The sequence below is a fragment of the Agelaius tricolor genome, unplaced genomic scaffold, assembly GCF_023055355.1.
Source record: "Agelaius tricolor isolate 1412-34295 unplaced genomic scaffold, bAgeTri1.0.p SCAF_13, whole genome shotgun sequence".
NCBI classification, from domain to species: domain Eukaryota; kingdom Metazoa; phylum Chordata; class Aves; order Passeriformes; family Icteridae; genus Agelaius; species Agelaius tricolor.
The window spans coordinates 8951887-8975103 of record NW_027269273.1 but is presented as its reverse complement, the minus strand read 5'-3'; the positions used below and the strand labels follow the sequence as shown (position 1 = coordinate 8975103).

Below are 23217 nucleotides of genomic sequence, written 5' to 3'. Positions count from 1 at the left end.
TAGAAGATCATGTGGTGAAGCTCTATCAATGCACAGAATGAATTTGAGTACCATGGGAAATAAAACAGCTAAAAGAGTTATGGGCTGATAACAGTAAAAATTGAGGAAAGGGAGCACATATTCCAGCTGGGCATACTGAGTGAATCTGCAGTGGGAATGATTATTCTGCAAAGTCCTTGTGCCAAAAGAAACCTCAGATAGTGAGATAGTGATGGGCTGTAAACAAGACATTTTAGCAATATGCTAAACTATTAAAAAAAGTATTTCAAATGCCTGTGGATTTCAGGGTGGCTCTAGAGTTAGGACTTGTGCTCTCTGGCCACCTCTGGTGTGCTGGGTTGTGTGTATATACACCTAAGATGGTAAATTACAGCATGTGTACAAAGAACCCCTGAACCCTGAGGTTCCTATTTCTTGTGAAATAAGGTGCAGTTTATATGTTCTGTTTACACTTAATACCAATTGTTTGCAATTCTTTGACTTTGCATTTGCAGCTACAGCAGCTGTTTATATAGGGGTAAATATTCCAAGTGTTTAACATACTCTTAGCTTCACTTAATGACATTTTGTGATTGAGAGGAGAGTCTGCAACAAACAACTGGCTGGCTCCCCAGGGCCTGGAACTCAGAACATGGTCTGCCTGCCTGCCTCCTTGGCTGGAGCTGAGCCTGAGTCATTGATGAGGGAGCAGCAGCTATGGACAGTGCTTTACCCCTGCCTGCCTCCTTGGCTGGAGCTGAGCCTGAGTCAGTGATGAGGGAGCAGCAGCTATGGACAGTGCTTTACCCCTGCCTGCCTCCTTGGCTGGAGCTGAGCCTGAGTCAGTGATGAGGGAGCAGCAGCTATGGACAGTGCTTTACCCCTGCCTGCCTCCTTGGCTGGAGCTGAGCCTGAGTCATTGATGAGGGAGCAGCAGCTATGGACCGTGCTTTACCCCAGCCCCACGCTGCACCCAGGCATCACCCACACATCCTAGGGTTTTTTTATAGTTCTGCAACACAATCTGCTTGTGGTTTCAGCAGCTTCACATTCTGTGTGTTGTGGCCTTAGGTCATTCACAGCTTTCCTCCCAATATAGGGGAAAAACAGTCGTTTGGAAAACGTTGCTTTTCTTCCCGTGATATTGGTCAGTCTGTCATGAAGCACTCGGGGCTCAATGATATCATTCTTCTCACTGCTGGTGACAATTTTAATTAGACACTACTGATACTAAATCAATAAGAACAAGCCATGTTTTGTTTTGAATTGAAACACAAAGACATTGAAATTTACAGCCAAGGTGTACATGGTAAGATTCAGTAAGGATGAGGAATAAGTTCTCTACAAGATCCAGAATCCTTTCATGATCTTTTAGAAAAAAACGTGCTACAGTGAAGCTGAAGCACCAAGAGTAGATGACTTGTGAACCTCTGTATTATTTCTTTTCTCTTATATTAATTACAACTTTTAAATTGATGAGTCCAAAATTCTATATTTTAAGTATCATAATGGTAATTCATTAACTTACACTTGATAAATATTTTCTGATGGGGTTTTTGAATTGCAAAAGACTAATGTCTGAATTTAGCATAAGCAGATTTTAAGAATTTCCTAATTCAAATTCATTATTTAATGTATTTTCTAAAACACATCATCACGAAGCTAAATTGAAAAAACTATTATCAACTCTCAACAGTTTCATAAGGGCAAAACAGGAATTTCCTGGTTTTAATGAACACCAGATGCTGTAGCCTTACTCTAGTGATGAGGAGGGTTAAAGCATTTAGAAATAAACGTTTAGAAAACACACAAACACATAAATCTTCCACAGCATCTTAAAGCAAGCCATTTGTTCAAGTTGCCAAAGAGATCCCATAACATGAAGGATTTAGGGAGGGAAGTGAGCAATTTAAAGCACTTCATGACTGATTCCATCAGTAATGAAAGAATTGACACTGGCAGGGTTTCCTCTGCTTTGCACTGGTGCTGTAGAGCTCAGGCTGTATCAAAGCCTCATGTTCTGGAGGTCTGGGATCTTCTCTAGTCTGGTGAATTAAAGGCCAAATTGAGAGACAGTAACTCTGGCTCTCAACATGCTTTTTCACTCTGTTGTAGTTACTGTTCCTTTGGAATGCTGTTAATTGTCTTTTAAAGATTTATTCAGTGGTATGAAAGCATGAGTAGGTTGCCAAATCCTAAATGATCAGATGCTGTATTTCCACAAACATTTTCCAGGCAGGTATAAGATAATGGGATTTTCCCTCTCCCTTTCTGAAATACTGACCTGTCTTGTTCTTGTTGTCCAGCCCTTTCTGCTGTGCTGTCATTGGAGCTCACGTGGGGGACCAGGGTGGCTGTTCCTAAAATCTAGCCATGGATAATTTTTACTTTTGCAGAGGGAGTGTTCTTGTTCATTTGCTAGGTGTCTGAACCCTCACTATACGTGCTCATGTGTCTCCCTATCTGTTTGTATGGAACTGGAATGCTTAATGCCTTGGAAGCAGGTGAATGTCATGTTAACCAGCAGCAGTGCTTGTGGATGGGTACTGAAGCTGTTCTTTAGGAAATGGATATATGGGAGTTCAGATTTCACCTATATTCCTTACTAATTTTTATTTCTAAATTCTCCCTCCCCCATACCCCTGTGTCCCTTTGCATTTCAACAGCCAGAAAGAGGTTGTGGGATGTGTGTGCTCAGAATGCAGCTTGGAATAGCTTTTGGGGAGCAGCCACCATAAGAATCCCTTCAGCTCTTGGAAACTTAGTGGCTCTAAGCAGCAGGATGATCAGAGAGCTGGAGCAGGGAATATTTTGAGTAGTTAAAATAGATGGTAAGGGGAAATGTAAGATAAAATGAACTTGCAGAGCAGGTAAGAACACTGGGGTCCCTTCCACTCACTTTTAGAAAGGACTTCTCTTGCTCTTTTTTCTTCCTCTCACTCCCATGTTTTCATTCCTCTTGTGTTTTCTTTAGTCTCCAGCTCTTTATCTGTATCATAGCCTGAAATTACCAATTTCTTTTCTTTCTCTCTTGAGCTGCTGTTACTTTATTGTACCTCTTCTCTTATTTGCTGTTTCTGGCATTGTGACTTTTTGTTTTGCTTTTTTTCTCTTTTTCCTCTCTTATCACTGATGCATTTTAAGTTGTTCAATAAAAATCTATTTGTACTTTTTCCATTTGATTTTACTTTTTACCAAATCTTTCCTCTTTTTTAATAACTTCAGAAAATTTAAACTAGCTTTTGTTATCAAAGCATTTCATTAGCATATCTCCAACACAAGTACAGAGCACGTTAAATTCATATCCAAGGAGAATAGCAAGAAACATAGTGGTGCTGAAGGTACTGAAAGGAAGGCAACAATAACGGGCATTGGGCACTGCTTACACTTTTGGTTACACTGGCAATTTGGTTTCATTTTTTTCATTAAACTTTGCCTTTTGCAAATTATCTTGCAAGCCAAGTGCAGCTGTTTCCCTCTTTGCATCCTGAGCTGTGAGGGTAACATGCACAGTGAAGTTAATGACCAATACCAAGCTTGAGACAAATAACCAGAGAGACTTCAGCCAAGTCAGTAAAAGCTCACTCTGGTTTATTGGAATGTTGTTTAGGTGCAAGGGAAGCTTTCTGCCTGTTTCAGGAGGCTTGTGATAAAAGGTAGAGCCTCCTCTTTTGTTAAGACAAATGTCACTGCTTAATGAGCTCAAGGCCAAACTTGTGAGTTACTGCCTTAGATATCTAGAGTAAGCTAAAATGTTTGTCCTTTCAGACCTTTAAATCAACTTTCAGTTGTTTCCCAGTACTGTGATAGAAGCTGAAGTTTATACTTTCAGATGAAACAGGAGGGAGAGAACCAAGAACTGTGATGTCAGGCTCTACAGCCTTAGGAAAGTGTGCAGATAAAATGCCAGGTTATTTCTTCTTTTGCCATAGGCTTTCTGATAAATATGATTTTAGGCATTTTAGATAACTTTGTTTTTTCAAAAATACCTAATTTTCTCAATTCACTTTGTCAATGCAATCTTTTTTGAAAAGAGTGTGAACTGCTTTTAAGGCTAAACCTCTAGCAGTACAATATCACAACTCTGAATTACACATAGATTAAGTGGGAGTGGTTAATCTATGAGTAGTTCAGAGCTGTGCCTGCCAGTTCAGCATCCCATTGCAAGCACTTCATCATTTACACACGTGTTCCATGGAGGGATTACATCACCACTTAAAACACAAGTGCATCATAAGTTGTGCAATATTACTCTTTGTACTGCAGCTGAGCTGAATCCCACATTTGTACAGAGGAGAGACTGCCATGCAGGAATTCCACACTGCAAAGGCCACCTCAGATTAATGGATGTGAGTAGGACTTGGTCAATGCTTGTGTCCAAACCCAGTATTTTATTATTAAATATCAGTGATAATGGAAGAGTTAGTAACCCTCTGCAGCATCATTAGCTAGGAGTCTTATGAGCTTTACACATCACTGTAATCTCTTGTAGCATGTCTGGGAGTCTCTAGAGTTTTCTTTCCCCCAGGAAACACCCAGCCAACCAAAAAACACAAGCCCAAAACCTCCACCAAACCAAAACACCCCTAAGCAAACCAGAGAGCTCAATGAGGCAGATGTTGAGAAACTTTGAGTAGAGGGAAAAGTACTTGTGTGGTATCAAGGGGGTTTGGACCCTTGCTTCAGGAGATTCTCATTGCATTGATGGTGTTTTGTAGTAAATGCAAAGTTTGGTGGAATTAATAGATTTCTCTGCTTTGTTATCACTGGGATTGCTGAAGCACTGGAAGGATTTTGGTCTAGGCCAAAATCTAGACCATTTAGGTCTAGATTTACATTACATACCTCATCTTTTCTAAATACCAGGTGTCTTGGTGTTCTTGAGATGCTGGCATGTGTGCAAAGGGCAGTTATATAACCTGAAATTTCCCCAAGAAATTAGCCAAGTCCTAGTTTAGACAAATAAACATAAAAGCAACTAGAAAATTCCTAATAGTTTAGGCTATTTGCTTCTTTGTCTTATGCAACTCCTAAGCAGATAATGCTGTGCTCTGTGTGGTTGTGTGCATATCTTCCCTGAAGGAGTGGTGCAGAATTGGGAATTGGAACAGGGAAGTGGTGGAATTGCCATCCTTGGAAGTGTTCAGAAAAAAAAAAAAAAAAAAGTCATGGCTTAATTGACAAGGTGGTGTTCAGTCAAACGTTGGACTTCATGATCTTGGAGGTCTTTTCCAACCTTAAAGATCCTCTGATTCCATATAAAATAATGACTGTTAGGATTGCCTTATTTTTTAGGTCTTTGGTGTTATCCTTTTCTTTAAGGCTTTACATACATGTTACTCCTTCTTAATATAGTTGCAGCCATAACAGAGGGTTTTACTTGTTTCCTTAAATGACTTCCTTCTTCTGGGCCAAAGAGGCATTAGTTAATTTTTTTTCCTTTTTCACCTTGTATATATATATTATGCCTGATTTTAATTTTGTTAAAAAGTGATTTGGAACTAGCTGTATTGTGGACAAACCACAGAAATTAAAGATTATGGATTTCAGAGATGGTTTAAGTTGCATGAAAACATTTTCTTATGGAAGCTACTTTTCTTAGTTACAGTAGATTTATTCTCAATTCTTTCAATATATAAGTGAATCCTGCTGCTTTTTTAAAGAGTATGCCCAAGTAAAATGTGAGGTAAAAGTACTCATGTTAATAGGATTAAGAGCACTCCTATAATTTCATTCACTTCTAAAATTGCCATCTTTTCCTTTGTAGCCATATGTAACATATAAAATTGCATTAAAATGTTGTGAATATTAGGAAACAGAACTTCATGTGCTGGAATTGCTTGTGTGCCTGCCACTAATTATCTGTGTTGCTGATTTATAAATCTTAAAGGAAAACACTCTACTGTAAATTACTGTAGAAGAAATTGATGTTTTGTGTTTCTTTAAATGCAGCAAGGCACTGAGTTTTACTTTGCACCTAATGTCTTAAATGGTGAACCAGCCCCACCTGGGAAGGTCACACAGCATCCCAGGACTACCAAGTGCTGTTAATAAACCAAGAACTCTAACAGTGGTTTTTCATAGTTTGGGTCAACTCCTGCTCTTGACCTACTTTCATATCTCTGTGTGCTGTTTCTAGTTACAATAAAACCCCAAAACCAAACCTGATCAAGTGAATGTGGGATACAATCACGAGTTTTCCTACCTTAAATTCTGTGCTATGAATAGCCACTTAATTGGTTTAGAGCCTTAAGCTTCAATTAAAAAAAAAAAAGGGGGTAAGGAAATTAATCAGGTCCTTGGAGGCCTGCACTGATATGTGGAGTTTTTCTGACAAACATGAGCTTCTCACCCACTAAGATACTTTTGAAAACTGTGCCAACTGAAAGGCTGTAACCCTAACTCTTGCTAGGAGCCAAACACGTGTGGAGTGATGACTCTTCCTGTTCCTTTAGCTAGGGATGAAGGGATGTAGCGTGATGGAAAGAAGAGAGCATCTAAACCTCTGAAGTGCCTGGATGCTTAAGCAAACAGAGGTAACTTTTGTGTTGGCCTCTTGTTAAGGTTTAATTTGTTTAGTCTCAGCACTGATTTCAGTGTGCACATCAATAGAAGTGTTGGCTCAGCTTGCCCCAAGTCATCCTGCAGCTCACAGAGACAGTAATGTACTTTATCCCAGCTGGAGCTCTGCCAGCCACTCAAACCTGCTGCTGCTCTGGTGCCTTCCTCTGCTCGTGTGGCTCCCCACCCTTAAAGTCAAGGAAACAGCCCCTGTCCATACCTGGTGCAGTGGGGTGAGGGAGGTGGTGGTTTGATGGCTGCTGTGGGCCCCTGCTCCCTCAGGAGAGGAGCTTTTCACCTGGTTACACAGCAGGCAACAGAAAGGTGCTGCAGGATGGGCTTTGGAGTTCACTTCATGAGTCTTTCCCAGCTGCAAATGGAAAGGGGATCCCAGTGCACCAGTTTTGAGACACATTCCTGTAATAGCAGTAGGCACAATGGGTTTTGATCTCCAGACCCCAGGACAGCCTTATTCCACATGTGAATAACGACAAAGGTGCACTCACTTGTGCCTTTTCCAAGCACTTGCAAAGGCAAGACTGGTAACCACTTCTGCTAGAAGCAAAATCAGGGCGACGTGATTGTTTTCACAGCTGGCAAACAGCACAATTGTGGTCTTCCCTCTCTCTCCTGCCTTGCTGCATGCTTCCAGGCTGTCCCCTGCCTCCATGGCTCCCTGCTAGGCTGCTCAGCCCTGCAGCCTGGCATGCCCTGGTGCCAGTCCCACTGACGCAGGGGGCATTCAGGGCCGCTGGGTTGTGGGGGCCAGTGCTCTTTTGTCAGCAGAATGTTTCCTGAAGCTGCTTAGTTTTGGTTCCCAAGGTGTAAAGTTGTGGGTCTGACTTTATACCACTTCAGTAAAGGTTTTCTCAAAAATCCTGGCATTTCAAAACCTTTTCCTTGTTGGTGCCCATGACAACAGAACCATTGGTTTGGGTATTCTGTGTCAGCTCTCTCTGTGTGCAGCAAAATTCCTTTGCAGCTCTTATTCGACCTCACTAAAAACAGGAAAAAAGATTCACCCTGTTATGCAATTGTCCAGCTAAGGACTGTGTATATAAGTAGATTTCTTTATAAAAAATTCTGCTCATATCTTCAAAGTAGATGAATTGCACATATGATTCTGCAATGCAATTGAAATGCCAGGAGATAAAGGGTGCTCTGCAATGTTTCTTGAGAATGCTGGCAGTGTTTGGTGAGGGGGGAGTAACATGGTTTCTTATCTATGCAGTTGCTTCATAAAATAAAATTTTAGTCAGATCTGGTAAAGGGTCTGGGAAATTACAAGTTTTTTCTGTTCCTTAGAGTGGCATTAAACTTGTTTTTGTTTGACCTTGTTGCAGCAAAACTAATGCTATTTGTATTACTCTAGTACTTTTTCCTTTAGAGAAGGGATTATTCATCCTCTTGAGTATTTTTCATGAGAGAAGATGAACTCTTGGTGCTAAGTGTCCATAGAACATTTTTGTTCTTTTGTCACCATGTACCTTTTCTTGGGTTTGGTTGGAGAAGTGTTAAAAAAGGCCAAGTGTCATGTTTCATTTTTTTTTAAGTATGACATGCTCCTGCTACCATGTGTTTCAATCCTAGTGGCTGAGAAGGCATAAAGGGATGCTGAGAAGTTCTTGCTACCAAAATAATGCATTACTGAATGAAATTATCTGACTCTAATGTGAGTAACTGAGGGTGCTAATTTCAACACACCAATTATGCATTAAGCACAATTCAGCATTATGCAGTGAGTGGCAATGGTATGTCAGGTTAGCAAACAGGACTTGAATTCTTGTTTCGATTTTGAACAAAAAATGCTTTGAGTGGAGGAGGCCAGAACCCTCCAGCTCTCAAAAGCTTAGAGAAACAAAGATGTGTGACAGAAATCTACTTAGGAGTCTTGTCACAGTTAGAAGGAAAAGAAGATCATATGCCCTTGAATATTACTGGGGAGAACACTACATTTTTATACTTGAAGCAATTCTTCCTAATGTGTGATATTCTGTAGCTAACCAAAAAATGCCTAGTCTTTCCAGGTTTGGATACAGTGTTTCTGTAACTTCCCCAAAGAGGCTTTCCTGGGGACAGGAGCACTTGCAGGTAGGGCTGGCTGCTGCATTCCCTGCTCCAACCCTGATCAAGTCCTGTAAACCTTCTGAAATTACAGTGTACATGAGTATCATCCTCTCCCTGCAAATTTGATGCGTTACTAGTAAAATTCTGATATTTTTGTGTGCTTTGATTTCAAGCATTCTTTATACTGTGCATTCTAAATATAGACAGAGTCTGTGCCAAAGGCAGAGTGCAAGCTTACAAAACCATCATTGATAGAAATTCTGGTCTCTTTAATTACTTCCTCTGGAAACTGTAATTTGAATCATACAATTTTTCTGAAGTAGCAGTAGGAGGGAATCTGAAAAATAGCTGTAATAGAGTTTTCAGAATTTTAGACTTTTCATCTGTACACACTTAACCTTGCATAAAGCTGTGTTGGTCATTTAATTCCATTATTACTTGGCAAGATTATTTTGTCTGTAAAAGTCAAAATCTTTTAAGTCAAATCTAAAGAGAACAAAATCCTAGGCATAGCTAGTGTTCTGGTGATTTTTTTTGGGTCCACATTTTTAATGTTTAAAAAAATTTGTGTTTTTATGGTAAATGCTTGTTAAGCACCCTGGTAGTTTTAGCTTTGGAATTGGGTTTGTTTAGCTGGGGAAACCAAAACCATCTGGCAATGCTCACCAGCCATGGCCAGTCTCAGAGGGCTGTTGGCAACATCATCTCCCTGTATTAACTCCTGTGAAAGGGAAAGGCAAATGGGCTCTTGTTAATGGGAACAAAGCTGTGGGAAAGGACAAAGTTGGGAATGAAGTGGAATGGAGAGAGACACGGAGAGGAAATGAGAGGCTGATGAGGAGACTGAAGGCAGTTGGAAAGAGGTAGGTGGGATGGCAGGAAATGTGAGGTTGGAGTGGGAGTCTTAAAGAAATGAGGGTTTTGAAAGAATAGAATGATAAAGAGTTAGTGCCAAAGATGGTGTAAATGGGAAAACAGATGGGAGCTGCAAAGGAGGAAGGTGGTGAAAATGCATATTACAAAAGGTGGAGGGGAGGATTACAGCTTTCTGTTCATAGGTGCCTGGCATGGATTTCCAATGCATATCCTTGTCTTGGAAATCGGATCAGACACAATTCTGAGGTTCTTACTTAATGAATATCCTAGGGGAAAGCTTCTAAGTGCTGCTGTATTGATGTGTACTTTAATTACTGTCCTAAACCAGTGATTCAATGCCTAACATGTCACTATTCCCATTTGATGTTTTTGTCCAGCTTCCATAAAGTTGCAGTTTTGATGGCTGCAATTTAAATTTGTTAAACATTTACCAGATGTCTTATTTCGCATCAAAACATATGGATGACTTAAAAGACCAGGAATGCAAAATATGAATTTCTAGTCCACGGGAGCTGAGGATATTGGCAATTTCTACTAAAAAAAGAATCACGAACAGAGTTAGAATGTGTGCAAGTAAACCAAGAGGTCAATAAAAAGGATTAATTTTGAGTGCAGCTTTCATCCAGCTGATTGGATTTGTATCCAGTGCAATGTCAAATAACGTAAACTTGGTTTTGCAGTGCTGGAGGAGAGCAATAGCCAAGAAAGTAAGCTGTGAAAATACTGGGCTTCAGGAAAGTGCAAGCTTTTTTTGTGGAATTGGCTTAAAATCCTCTAATGCCAAACACTCCCACTGAGATTTCCAGCAGTAAATTTGTAGCTATATGTGTGCAAATTCCTGCCCATGCTCAGCCCTCCTGCCTCTGTCATGTGGAGTGTTACAAAGGGGAATTGACTTTGTTCATAGATGCACATTTGGTCACATCAAAAAAATCTGAATTGTCAGATTGAACGTGTGTTTTCTGTAAGGGGAAGAAATACTGGAAGGGGTTATTTGGGTACATAATTTTTTTTTATATTCTTCTTGTGGATTTGCTTACTGAAGGATGTTGCAAGAGGGAATCCCTGTAGGAATGCCATGATAGTGTACATGGGTACATTTGGGAGGGGAGCAGACTTTGGATTCCATAAGTAAAGATGGAAGATGGAGCTTAGTTCAAGAGTGATGAGGTTGGAAAAAAATAAACCAAAAGAAACTACTACGGAGAAGTTCATTTATAGCATGAATTACTGGTGGAATGCCAGACAAAGATAAGAAAGCTACTACAAAATGGGTTATGCTTTTAATCAGCTGACTCATTATATAGAAAATTGCTTCCTAGCAGTGTGAGCAGCTTATCAGCCCAAAAGAAGAAATTATCAAGAAATAAGAGACTCTTGGCCATTAACTCTTTTTTTCTTTTCTTCCTAACATACATGAACAGACACAGATATTTTTTGCATATTTTCTGCTCCATCTTCTGTTATTTTTACAACTAAAACTTCAACCTCACTCATTGCCAGCATCAGCAGCAGCTGAAAATGAACATCTGGTCACTCAGACCTGAATGCCTAAAGTGCAGTTTCTAAACCTGTGTCTGCAAGTGGTGCCCTTTGCTGTTCTGCTCTCGTCTGCTGGCAGGGCAAAGATGTGAGCAAGAGCTGTGGGGAGAGGTGGTGCTCTCTGCTTTTTTTTTTAATTTTTTTTTTTACTTTTTCATGGGCAGGCTAAAGGTTATCCAGAGAGTGAGGTATGTGAAGCCATGAAGCCATAGCTGCTAACCAAAATACTGACATAAACCTGTGCCCAGCATTGCTATTCAAGAGTTAGACTGGCATGGTGGAGTATGGGGAGTTCTGGGTCATATTTTGTGGTTTCTCTCAGCAATTCTCTGTCTTTTAAGTCCAGTGTTTGCTGGTAATTTTTGAAGTAACTCTCATGCCTGGTATAATACACAAGTATTTACAGAACTCCTTTGATTTAATGCTGGTTGAAATTTACCCAAGTAAAATCAGTTGCAGGCAACTTGATGAATGTAACATAAAGATATTATTGATGGAATTACCAATTATTAGGGGGTTTTTTACTATACTTGTGAGCTAGAATTTGATTTTGCTACAGTTAATGTAAAACTTGTATTCTCCCACAAGTATTTAGGCAGATAAACTGTGGGGACAATTTTCAGCTGACTTATGTTGTTCATCCACAGCTGGGACTACATTTTCCTGAAGCAAATTAGTGGGACATGAAATATTTGTAGGAGATGGCTGGAAAGGGACTGTAATTATTTTTTTCTTTAGAGAAACAGTTACTGGAAAAGTAATACAGGGATTTTTATTTTTTTTTTCTTCCAACTGTGGATGTAGAACTTGAAACAAGGCTGATTTTCTTTGATTTTTCTCAGCATTTCAAATGGAAGTGCACTGCCACCGTTTTTCCAAGCAGACATACTCTTTGCCTGGAGGTTCAAACTTCCTATGCCTCATTTTCTTCTAGTCTAGTTTTTTAATAGCTTGCCAAGAGTGCAATGTTTGCATATTTTGCCATTTGGAATGAGTGCATGCACGTGAATTATCCAGTTTTTCTTTGGCCAGTGGCTGCTCTCCTCAGGGTGAGATGTAAAGGTTGAAAAATTCCACTGTTTTCTGTGTTTATGATGTTTGACTTGTGAATATTTTGAGAGGAAAAGTCTTTTTAGGTTAAGTACTTCTCCCAAGTATTCACTTTAAGTACTCAGTTCTAAGCTTCCTAATTAACCTACAGGGTACCTATTGCAGCTGAAGGATTTGTTACCTCAGTGCAACTTGGTAAATGGTCAATAATTTTGTAATGTGTTGCTGTTAATCAGTCTGTAATTGACTTAGAGACTTAAAGTGAGTGTCTTGCTGACATTGTGTTGATTGTTTGGAGTGCCAGATTAATTACAGCACGTATTTTAGTTGCTGTATTATGACCCCCATCTGCTTTTTATTAACTTTCTCTGTAAATGAGAAACTGTCAGTGCAGACTGTTTCTTACATTCTGAAGAAAAAATCCCCCAAACCCCACAACTGCCTACTTTAAAAATTAAAGAACCGTTGTGTTTAGATCACAAGTTTATTTCTTTTGTCTCTGGAGCAGCTGACTCAAGCACAGATGACTCCTCCCTGTTTTGCAATAAATAAATGGACAGAAAGACCATCCCAGGCCATTTGAAAGTCAGCCACAGGAGTTGGTGTTGGTTCTCTCTGATCCGAGCAGTTGGACACGCACAAACCCTCAGCATCCCTTGTGCCAGCAGCTGGCAGCAAATCCCTCATTTGCTGGAGTCACTTATCCCAGACTGCTGCCACTTCAGAAAGCAGCCCCAGCCATTAATTCTGCAGGGTAGGTGACAGGCAAGGAGGCTTTTAAAGAAAGTCACATTTGCTTGAGCCTTTTATCTCATTTCTGTGTGCCTGCAGCCACCAGAGCTTAAAGTCACGGATTTGTACTGGCTCCGAGGAAGATGAAATAAAAGTATTTATGGTCACATTGGTAAATGTTTCACATTGGTCAATGTTTTAAGGAAACTCCAGGTAGCAGAGGAGCCAGCAGGTGAGCATTGTACTGTAACTACACTAACATGAGTGATTTGAACTTTGGCCATTCCTGTAAGAGCAGGAAGATTTTGGGCTTTTCTGGTTTTGATCAGGGCTGGCTGTGTTTTTGTGAAGAGCAGTGATTTGCCTACATTTGGCCAGACAAGGGAGGAGTAGAATACAAACACAGTTGTAATATGAAGGGAATTACCAAGGGACTTAACATCCAGTGAGTGTGCTTGGCAGTAACTATAGTAAAACTGAAATTTCAAGCCCTGGAATGTAGTTATATAAACTTATTGCTGTAATTAAATTACTTGAGAGTACAAATTTGTCACGATCTTTCAGTGAAAATTGGAATTAGTTGGTTTTGGATTTTTAGGAGCTTCTAGCAAGCAGATACCTTGCAATGTACTCTGCATTGGATTTGCAGGTAAACTGGAGCCTGAGAGTGTTCCACGCTGATGCCCATCTTTCTATTTAAACTCAATTTTTGGGACACCAAATGCAATTTATCAGAGTGACTGCTGAAATTCACATTTCAGAGATGCTCAATAGGTGATTAATTTCCCAGAGGTGAGTTTTGCTATTAATGGAATACTGGGAGAGACAGATGGACAGAAGTGATGCAGAGAAAACTCATCTGAGAACAGCTCAGGAATGACTTCTTGATTTGAAAGGCAGCACTGGGCATCTTTCAGGTGTTTGGTGTTCTCATTTCTCAGTATATCACAAAGAAATTACCCTTGCAGAGGAGCAGTGTGGGCAGTGTTTGCTTGCTCTGAACACCTCCACAAAAAGAAGTTTTTAAGTCTCTGTTCTTCAGGAGATGAAGGTTCTTTTCCCAGATCAGCTGCAAACTGCCTGTTCTACTGGTGGTCCAGCCCCAGAATTCCTCCTTGCAGGGGCTGTGTCCAGACCAGCTCACACAGTGGGTGCAGTCTGTCAGAGCAGCCATTCAAAGGTGCAGCAGTAGCCAGGACTGGATGGGGGAGCACTGCAAGGAAGGCTGACCCTCCGGCGTGAACTTCAGCTCACGAGTCAGATGATGGTTTTTATTTAGAAAAACACAGTCACAAGGACTTGTTTGAGAATGTGTGTGTGAGAAACTAAAATTATCTCATGGTTTATGCATCAGAATTGTAACCCTGAGTATGAGTCCATGTGCAGTGAAGATACAGTGGTGTTATTTCTGATAGGAATGTCGTGGCTGTTTTCTAAGTCCTCTATTAAGCTGATCTTGCAATACTATAGCTTTTTGCTTCTCTGTATTTCTTATTTTCTTTCCCAGGCGTTGTGGTTCTGTGTTTGTGTTTTGAGATGCAATGGCAACAGACATTTAAGTCATGAACTGTGAATTTGTTGTGTCCGTGCTGAAAAAAAATAAGCCATAACAGGCTTTGTGTCCTGCTGAGGAATTGCCTTGCTTTGGGTGGCTGCTTGGGCTAAAGGCTGAAGAGCAGCAGCAGAAGGGCTTCATGATATGTGTCTTTTTGTAGCTGACTGTATTTGCAAAATGTCCCTGAAGGCTCTTTTTGGAAGTAAAAGAAGGAATTTAAGTAGATCATGGTGGTAACTAAAGTTGTGTAACTGAAATGGAGTGTCTTGGTGATTACAATTAATTCATTCTCATTTCTTCTTTTCAGGTTTTCTTCTCCACCTTGGCCTTCCCCTTCTCCCTTGAAATCTGGTCACTTTTCTGTTTAAATTGCTATATGATCTGTTACCTCTTCCTTGTCTTCCCTCTTTGCTTATGCTTTAAGAGAAGTCTTTTCAACTTCATTTCCTCTGTCAGTGGTCCGAAATCCAGTCATCAATAGTTTATTTCTCCAAACGTAATGTTGTACAGGTAATCTATTTTTTAAAGCTTATCTGATGTTTCTGGCTAATTTTCATTTAATTCTGGGCATTCTGAACATGATTTTTCAGTGTTCTGCTGGGATGTTTCAAAGCTGCTAGGAGATCCAAATGTGGGATTCAGCTATGATTCATGTATGAGTGCATCTCATTTCTTTCAATTTGTGAGGCTTACTTCAAACAGATACTTCACTCTAAGAGCCATTTTAAGTAGCCTGTTGCAGATATTGATGTTTTCTTTTGAGCCACACTGAAATCTTTGAGAAACAAGGTTCTTTTCTTCTGCTCTACTAGATGCTGTGCTGCATTTCTTCAGGTTTCTGTGTGTGTAAGGTCGGTGTGTTACTCAGTCTCTGCTTTGTGAATATCTGTGTATGTCTGCCTGTGTGTGTAAGTGTGTCACTATAAATGGTGGACAGAAGTGAGCAGGGGATTGCCAGCTGCACATCACACACTTGTTACAGAGCAGGGGGGAAAAGCAGTGCTCTGGTGGTTAATGCTCCTCAGGTGAGAGCGTGGCAGCAACCAAACTGTGACAAGAGTGAAGGGCTGAGTGTAAACTGCCTTCCCTGCAGGGAACAGTGTGCAGAACAGTGCAACAAGTGTTTGCTCTCTCTCAGCTTCCTTCTCATGTCCCGAGTTGAACAGAAATTCTTCTAAAGATGGTTTGGAGGTAGGTGCCAGTAATGGGGAAAGTTAAGAGTGAAAAAATGCTGAGAAAACAGTCTTTCACATGTGTGCTTGCATATAGGCAGTGGCTCTAGCTCCTCCCAGGGACATTTCATAATCAGTTGTTTGTCCACAACAAACAGATCCCCCAGAATGCCCAGAGCCTCAGGATATGTCTCCTCTGAAGACACTATTAATTGCTTGCAGCCCTTGTTGAGGTTTATGATGCTCTGAGTAGGCTTTTGATCATGCCCAAGTTAGCTGGGTGAAATCTCCTTCAGACAAAATGATGCTGCAGTCTAACTTCAGCTAAAAAGCAAGAAAAAAGACAAGCCCCCAACAAAAAAAGCTACATGTTGTTGTTGAGTGATACCTCTGAGAATACTCAGGAGTCTGCAGTAGGAAATGGCTCATTGCTTTCTGCCTTAGTACACGAGCAGATTTTTCCTTCTGTGGTTTAGGCACTGGGAGGAGAAGTGAGTGCTCTGAGTTGTATTGCAGAGAGGATTAGAATTCTTTTAAACTGGTAAGCCAACAGCACCAAGTGCCCAAGTGCTGAATTTACTTTATTATTCAGTCAAGCTCCTTTGCATGTGCCCTTACTCCTGAGCATTTGCTCCGTGCTTTTAGCCTTCATGTTGCTTTTCCATGACAATAGTTTGAGCCTATTTCAAGTCTCTCTTGGCTATTACCAATCACCTACTTTGGTGAGAGAATGTCCACTCCTAAAACTGTACACACAGTATTTCCTAATTTATGGGCGTTAAGTAAATTGTTTCAATTTAATTATCCTTTGTTCCATATTAATAGGAAGCCTTATTTGACCTTTTTGCTTAATTCACTTGTTTTATAGGTCTGTTTTTTCATCTTATTGTAGGGTGATCAGTGTATTTGCCCTTTCAGATGAGAACATACCAACTTCTATGTGTTAATTTGTTGTTTGGGGTTTTTTTTTTTCTTTTTAACTTCTCACATAGCTTAGTGTGTTTTTGTTGGTACTTTTGGGACAGACACTTTCATAACTTGTCCCTTAAAAATGCTGGGTCTCTTTTGTCTTTTTGTTTGAATGGCTCAAGTTCTGTAATACTCTTGGGCTATTCAGATCTTAATCAGCCCCTCGTTAAGAATGACTGTCATCTGCCCTGGTGTTGCCCAGTTGTCTGGCTATTTTTAGAGTAGTGGTATTTTGGTATTTGTGTTACTTAACTTAAGGCTGTTCATCCTGTAAACAAGCTGGATGCATAGCTCTGAAGAGCTGCCCCAGACATGAAATGTAACACTTGAATTTCAGGAGAGGCTTACACAGTTAAATGGCTTCATTATTAGAAATATTTCTTGCCTGGGAGAAGTTGGTGTAGATGCATTTGCACTGGCACAAATATACTTTTGCTTGGAGGAATTTTGTTTTGTTTGCTGAAGTGTCACACACAATAGTAGCAATAAAGCTGGAGGCTTGCTGGTGTAGCTGTGGACAAAGACTGGGGAGAGGAAACTCTGCCAAAGTATGGAGTGAGGAATTTGAGGATAGGAGCAATAAAAGACCACTTGAAGGCAGGAGTCTGGCAAAATGAAGACTGTTGAGAAAAATTTCCAGCAGTGTCTGTTGTGTAACTTCAGCTTTCTATTCTATGTAAATATTCCTCCATTCTTAGTGAGGGGGGAAGGCCTGTTAAATGAATTTTATCTTTTCCATTCCTAAAGAAAAATATACTGCCCTTCAAAATTGATGGAAAAGATGGATTACTATAGAATGGCATTTTTAATAGTTTGCATGACACTAATCATGTTGTTTCTTATGACTTAAAACCTTTTCCGGGGTCTGATACTACATTTTAAATGAAGTATTAAAGCCTTATATACTTCTAGTGCACAGACCTTTGTTCTGTGTTTGCAAATAGCTTGCAAAGCTTTGGTGTCTCATGTCTTTATTTGTGGTAGGCACCTGCTCTTTGCTCTCTCTAGTTTTATATGGAGCATACTCCCAGTTATATTGAGGAGCTTAAAGAACAAGGTGATTTTTTTTTCCCCAGTAAAAACAGGCATCAAGCCCTGTGTTCCTTAGGGATGAGGGATGACCTGGACAGAGGTTGATGGCTGTGGCCCCAGCCAGGGCAGTGGTTTGCCTGGTTCAGTGGGTGCTTTCCCTCCAGCCAGGCTGGGTGCTCTGGCCACGTGGAGCAGTGGCAGTAACCACTGCAGGGGCTGCTCTGTGCTGATCTGCACTGTCAGTACCAGGCATCATCACACTTGGCACAGTTTTGTGCCTCTCCACACTTCTGAGAGTGCCATGGAGGTTTTTGGGGGTTTTGACAGTGCATTGCTGCCATCACACCTGTAGGTAATTCAAATATTAAATACAGAGTTTTATGCAACCAAGATTTTTGTCGTAGTGCCTAAGACATGGTAGGATTTTTTCCCTAAATTAAATGTAACTGTTAATCCATGGAATCAGCTGCAAAGCAAGCAATCTATTTGATTCCATAGCTGTATTAAGAAATTTTGTTTCTGTAATACACAGAAAATCAGGTTATTATGATGTAATTGTCTCTCTAAATTCTTAATTGTTTGCTGAGATGATCTGTTTGTTGATTGCTATTTGGATACCTGTGAGTTTTCCTGCAGATCATACATAGTTTCAATGTGCTTTCAACTCATACAAGGCCAATTCAAACACTTTAAAATCTTTTAGTTACAAGTAACTCTTTTCAGGCAAAATTTGATTAGGATGTTGTATTTAAATAGTGTTTCACTGAAGGAAAGAGTGAACAACTCTCAAAGAAAGAATTTCTTTGACTTAAACTGACCTGCTTCATATCCATTTCCAACCACTGTGTCCTTGAGAAGAAGGAGAGGGTACTTAAGACAAATTTTGAAAGAATTGGTAGCACATTTTAGAATTGTCACTGGCAGCACTGGATTCTTTTTTGCTTTGTGGGCTCTTCGTTGGTTTTGTTTTTAAACTGAGCAATTGAGCTTTTTTTCATCTTAAAAGAACAAACAAGTGTAGAAATACAGGATGTTTGGCTGAAGCTGTCAGTATCAACAGAAAATAGGTGTCCAACTGAGATGAGAAATGGAAAAAATAGGTATTCTAAACTGTATTTTCACTCATGAGTGAGCAAATAATATTATGAAATGATAGCAATCTCCTTTGGTACTAATAGGATGCCAGGCTTGATTTCAGGTAATTTTCCTACATATAATCAAATGTGTATTTAAATACAATGTTTACCAATATGTGGAAATCAGCTCCACAGTGGTGGTGATGGTCTGGGCTTGTGTTTTTCCTGATTGCATTTGAAGAGCGCTTGGAGCACACACAGTGTGCTAGAATCTGCTTCTGGGATTTTCTGACTGCAACATCCACTTCAAATATCATTCACAGCTTAAATGCATTACAACCACATGGCTTCCTGACAACTTTAAAAAGAAAAGAAAATTTGCCCTTAAGACTATTTAGTTGGGGTTTTGTTTGACTTTGCTCCATTGTGAAAGGCTGAAGCAGCAGATTTTTGAAGCCTGTGTAGGTTCTGTGTGAGTACCATGTTTTTGTGACTATGGTTTTTCCATTTTAAAAAATAAAATATATCTGTTTCTCAGAACTCAAAATGCTGCATTTTTCTTGACTTTCATGAAACTTGGCAGTGAATCCTGTGTTACTTCAGTGTTTTTGTTTCCCCAGCTTAATGTGCTCAGAACTTCTCAGTGGTAAAGACTAGAGGCTTATTTTTACTGTTGGAATGAAAAGAGTATCCAGGCATGACTTAAAGGGTTTCAATTTTCAATTGAATAGAACAGGTTTACAGCCTAAAGTTGTATTATTTCACATTTCTTTAGCAGGGAAGTGATTTCAATCATTCAGGTCACACAAAAGGCAGATCTGTTGTGTTACAGCTGTTTTCTCCTGCCATTGAGAATATATTTATTTTTATATTCCCTAAAATGTATGTATTTGCCCAGCATAATGAATTACATTAATTCAAGAGTCAGAAGAGGGTGGAGAATTTTTGTTTTAAGAGCAGTTCATTGTATTATAGGAGAAAAAGGCACTGCAGAAGGGCAGAGGACTCAAGAACAGGGGCAAGAGGCATCACCTGCAATGCCATACCCTTGTTTTAGCACACAGAAATGTGGCTGGGAGTTGGGCATTTCTTCCTTTGCTGTAACTGAACTTACATTTCACGTCCTGGTGGTGATTTTGCACTGTGGCACTTTGTGCTCCTGGACACCAGATGGTGCTGCTAAACTGGCTGATGTGTCATTTTCACACTTGCAGTAATTGGTACTTGATTTAGCTCCAAAGTTGGATCTGTACTCTCTGACCAGGTGTATATTATGGGATACAGAGCTGCACCTGATAGCTCAGCCCAACCCTTGTGTTGTTTAAGGAGAGTGGTCTGATAATTATCATGTAAATCAAGTGGGCTGTAGAATAAATATTTTAGATCTCACTGGGCAAAACCCACCATCAGCTGGTGTTCCTGCTAATTTATGTACTTGAATTTCAGCAATTTGCTTTAATAAAGTGTCATTTAAATTTCATTTGATAACTGCAATCAGAAAACTTTGGGTGGAGACACCTTTAGTGCCAGGTTAAAACTGCAAAGAATATTTGTAGAGACTAATTCAATATCTCAAAGTGATGATGAGGGAGGGTTTGAGTTTGGTGGGCTACCAAAAGCTTAGAGTTGTCTGTTGTTACTTTTGGTTTGAGGAGATATGGTGGCTTAGCTATGTAATTGCATTGCAGACAATGTTTATGATACTGTGATATACATTTGGAATTTGATTTCTATTTATTTTAAGTTGGTTCTTATGTTTAATAAATTCATCTGGTAATCCTAATTGTGGGGCAGAAGGGATGGAGTAAGACATTTTGGCCTTCAGCTGAATCCCAAAGGCTGGTGGTATGGTTTATCAGTGGATTATAAATAATGGGCTCAAATTTATTTGAGCAGTGAGGAAATTATTTTATAGATATTGTACTGTATTTTTCTTACAAGTTTATTTCTTTTATAGATCCCCATATTAAAGTTTCTGGAAAAAAAGAAAACGTTAAGGAAGCAAAAGAGAAAATCATGTCTGTCTTGGACACAAAAGTAAGAAAACTTTCTTAGAATGACACCTTAGCCCCTAATTTTGTGGTGACATTGATCTCTTTAATAGGCACATTTCAAGAGAAGGTATTTATGGAAGCTCTGAAGCAAAGTCTCCAATAAATGCCTTGCAGATGTTGATATTGGTGTATTCCCACATATTTGAACATTTTGAGAGAAAAATACTTGCTCGAAGCAGCTTTTCCAGATCTGAATTATATAGAAATAATATTTCCTGCCATATGGCTAAAAGCATAAGTGATTTGTTCATTGAATTGGGGTTTCACTTCAAAATCTGAAATACAGCTTCACTGCAAGCAATAGATTATTCAACCACTTCAGAGAACCTAAAATTTTGTTTCTGTTTGAAATTTGATTTTAGGAGCATTTATGCTGTTTTATGTTTAACAGTTACTCTATTCTTACACTCTGAAACACCAGGACCAGAATTTCTAAAACATCTAGATTTTGGCTGGGGTCTCTTCTGTTCATCAGAAATTATTTTCATTCAGCAGCAGCTCTTTTGGGGCAGTGTGCATGGCTCCTGTGTACTTGGATGGCACCTTCCTGGCTCTCTGAGCAGATTACCAAGAGGAGCATTGGAGTGATAAGCACCACTTTTTGAACAACTATTAACAACATTATTGTGAGCTGTTAACAATAGAGATTTTAAGAATAGCTGTGGGCAGTGTTTGTGTGTTTTAAAAATTCATGTACCAAAAAAAAAAAAAACCTGTTTAAGGAAGAAAAACAGTTACTTGGTTCCATGGCTTTGATTTGCAAAGTCTTCATAATGTATCACTTTCAGATCAAGTAGGCGTGCATGAGTTCAATTTGAAAGAACATGGAATTAAAAGAAATCAGAATAAATTGCAGAAGGACACTGAAGTCACAGTTGATCAAAGTTCAAGGGTGTTTTAAAAGTATCAGTTGTTTTTGAAGATGCATCTTTGGGGTATTTATCTCCACTATTTATTTCCTCACTAGAAAGAAAACAAGACCAAATTAACTTCCAACTGATTCCTGTTAAAAACATCATCCTTGAGTAGGAGTTAAGTAATAGCAAAAATACTTTGGAAATACAATTTTGATGTCATTCTTGAAGTGATATACTCGTAAAAACTCAAATACTGGGGTTCTGCTATGACCAAGTCAAACTGTGGCTGCTTGATTTCCAGAGCAATCGGGTAACCTTGAAGATGGATGTTTCACATACAGAACATTCTCATGTGATAGGTAAAGGTGGCAATAATATTAAAAAAGTGATGGAGGAAACGGGATGCCATATCCATTTTCCAGACTCAAATAGGAACAATCAAGCAGAGAAAAGCAACCAAGTAAGTGTTGTTTAATACTGAGCTCGTTTGTGTTGTAATTCCTGAGAGTATAAAATATTTCTAAACTTCTCTCATCAATATGGGTTTTTTGGGGCTGGTGTGTTTGTATTCAGGGAGAAAGACTTTTGGTTTTTACACTGTGTGGAAAGTACAGAGCTTCCTAAGTGAACAAATCTTTAAAAACAGATGGAAACAATTTGTGATGGCTCATGAATCATTTTAATTTTTTTAAGCTAAAATTACTTTGCACATACAGAAGTCAGCAACTTAGTGTGAATGGTAGAGAAGTGGTATGAAAAAATCTGCTTTTGTAATTTTTTTTTCCTGTTCAACACAATGACTTATTCAGCATATTGATTGATTTTTTTGGTGCTTTTTGCTTATGGTGTAACTTTGTTGAAGACTAAACTTAGCAAATAGCCAGCAGAAATGAATGTCCTATTGTAAGAGTTCAAATTCATTAGAATAAATCATTGAGCCTGAGTTGTTCATCTTTTCTAGTGCTAATATTGGTGGAATGTTTACTTTCAAGTCTCTCATCCTTGTACTTAGAATTTCCACTTGTGCATCCTAATGGCTGCTGAGCAAGATGCAGTAATTTCAAAACATTCAAAAAAATCTACTGTTGTCTGACTATTAGCATTGAGCACATCTATACAGTAGTAATGCCATTATTTAACCTAAACCACTATATTTTTTGATGTACCCTTTTTTTTCTAGTTGCTTAAATATATATAACCTAAGATGCTGAAACATTTTTTTAATATTTGCTACAGTTCTCAACTAGTGTTTGGAGAACAATTAGGATGTCAGCGAGTGTGAAATGGGTTGATTTTTTTCTTAGATTTTTTGTTTTGTTTTGTTTTAAGGAAACCCCAGCTATCTGAATAACTTCTCCATGCCTCACTTGAAAATATGATCCAATGTTTTTCACATTCTTGCTCTTCCAGGTGTCTATTGCAGGACAGCCAGCTGGAGTGGAGTCTGCAAGAGTCAGAATTCGGGTAATGCTCTAGCTCAGTGTAGTGTACCCCTAAAAACACCTGACAGGGGAAAAATGTATAGTTTTGACAACTCTAGTTTTGAGAACCCCTGTCTGCCTGTCTGGTGACAGCAGAAGTGTAAGAACAAATGTGAGTATCCATATGAGAAATATGCCAAGGATATTATAACAGTGATTCACATTCTGGCTGAATTTTTAATTGGCCCAAAGTGGGTCTTGAACACGAAGTCTA

At 39.3% G+C, this 23217-nt stretch overlaps 1 protein-coding gene across 2 annotated transcripts in view; it reads left to right on the top strand.

The window, feature by feature from the left end:
* BICC1 (BicC family RNA binding protein 1) overlaps nucleotides 1–23217 on the top strand; it is a 90322-nt gene that overhangs the window by 46390 nt on the left and 20715 nt on the right. The window contains exons 1-4 of one of the 2 annotated variants that reach the window (XM_071438673.1): nucleotides 14709–14872; nucleotides 20569–20648; nucleotides 21824–21982; nucleotides 22933–22986. In XM_071438673.1, coding sequence (XP_071294774.1) covers nucleotides 20628–20648; nucleotides 21824–21982; nucleotides 22933–22986 — 234 coding nt within the window. In that variant the 5' untranslated portion in view covers nucleotides 14709–14872; nucleotides 20569–20627. Of the gene's footprint in view, nucleotides 1–14708; nucleotides 14873–20568; nucleotides 20649–21823; nucleotides 21983–22932; nucleotides 22987–23217 lie in introns of those variants that run through there. The other variant, XM_071438672.1, reaches the window with a different exon arrangement.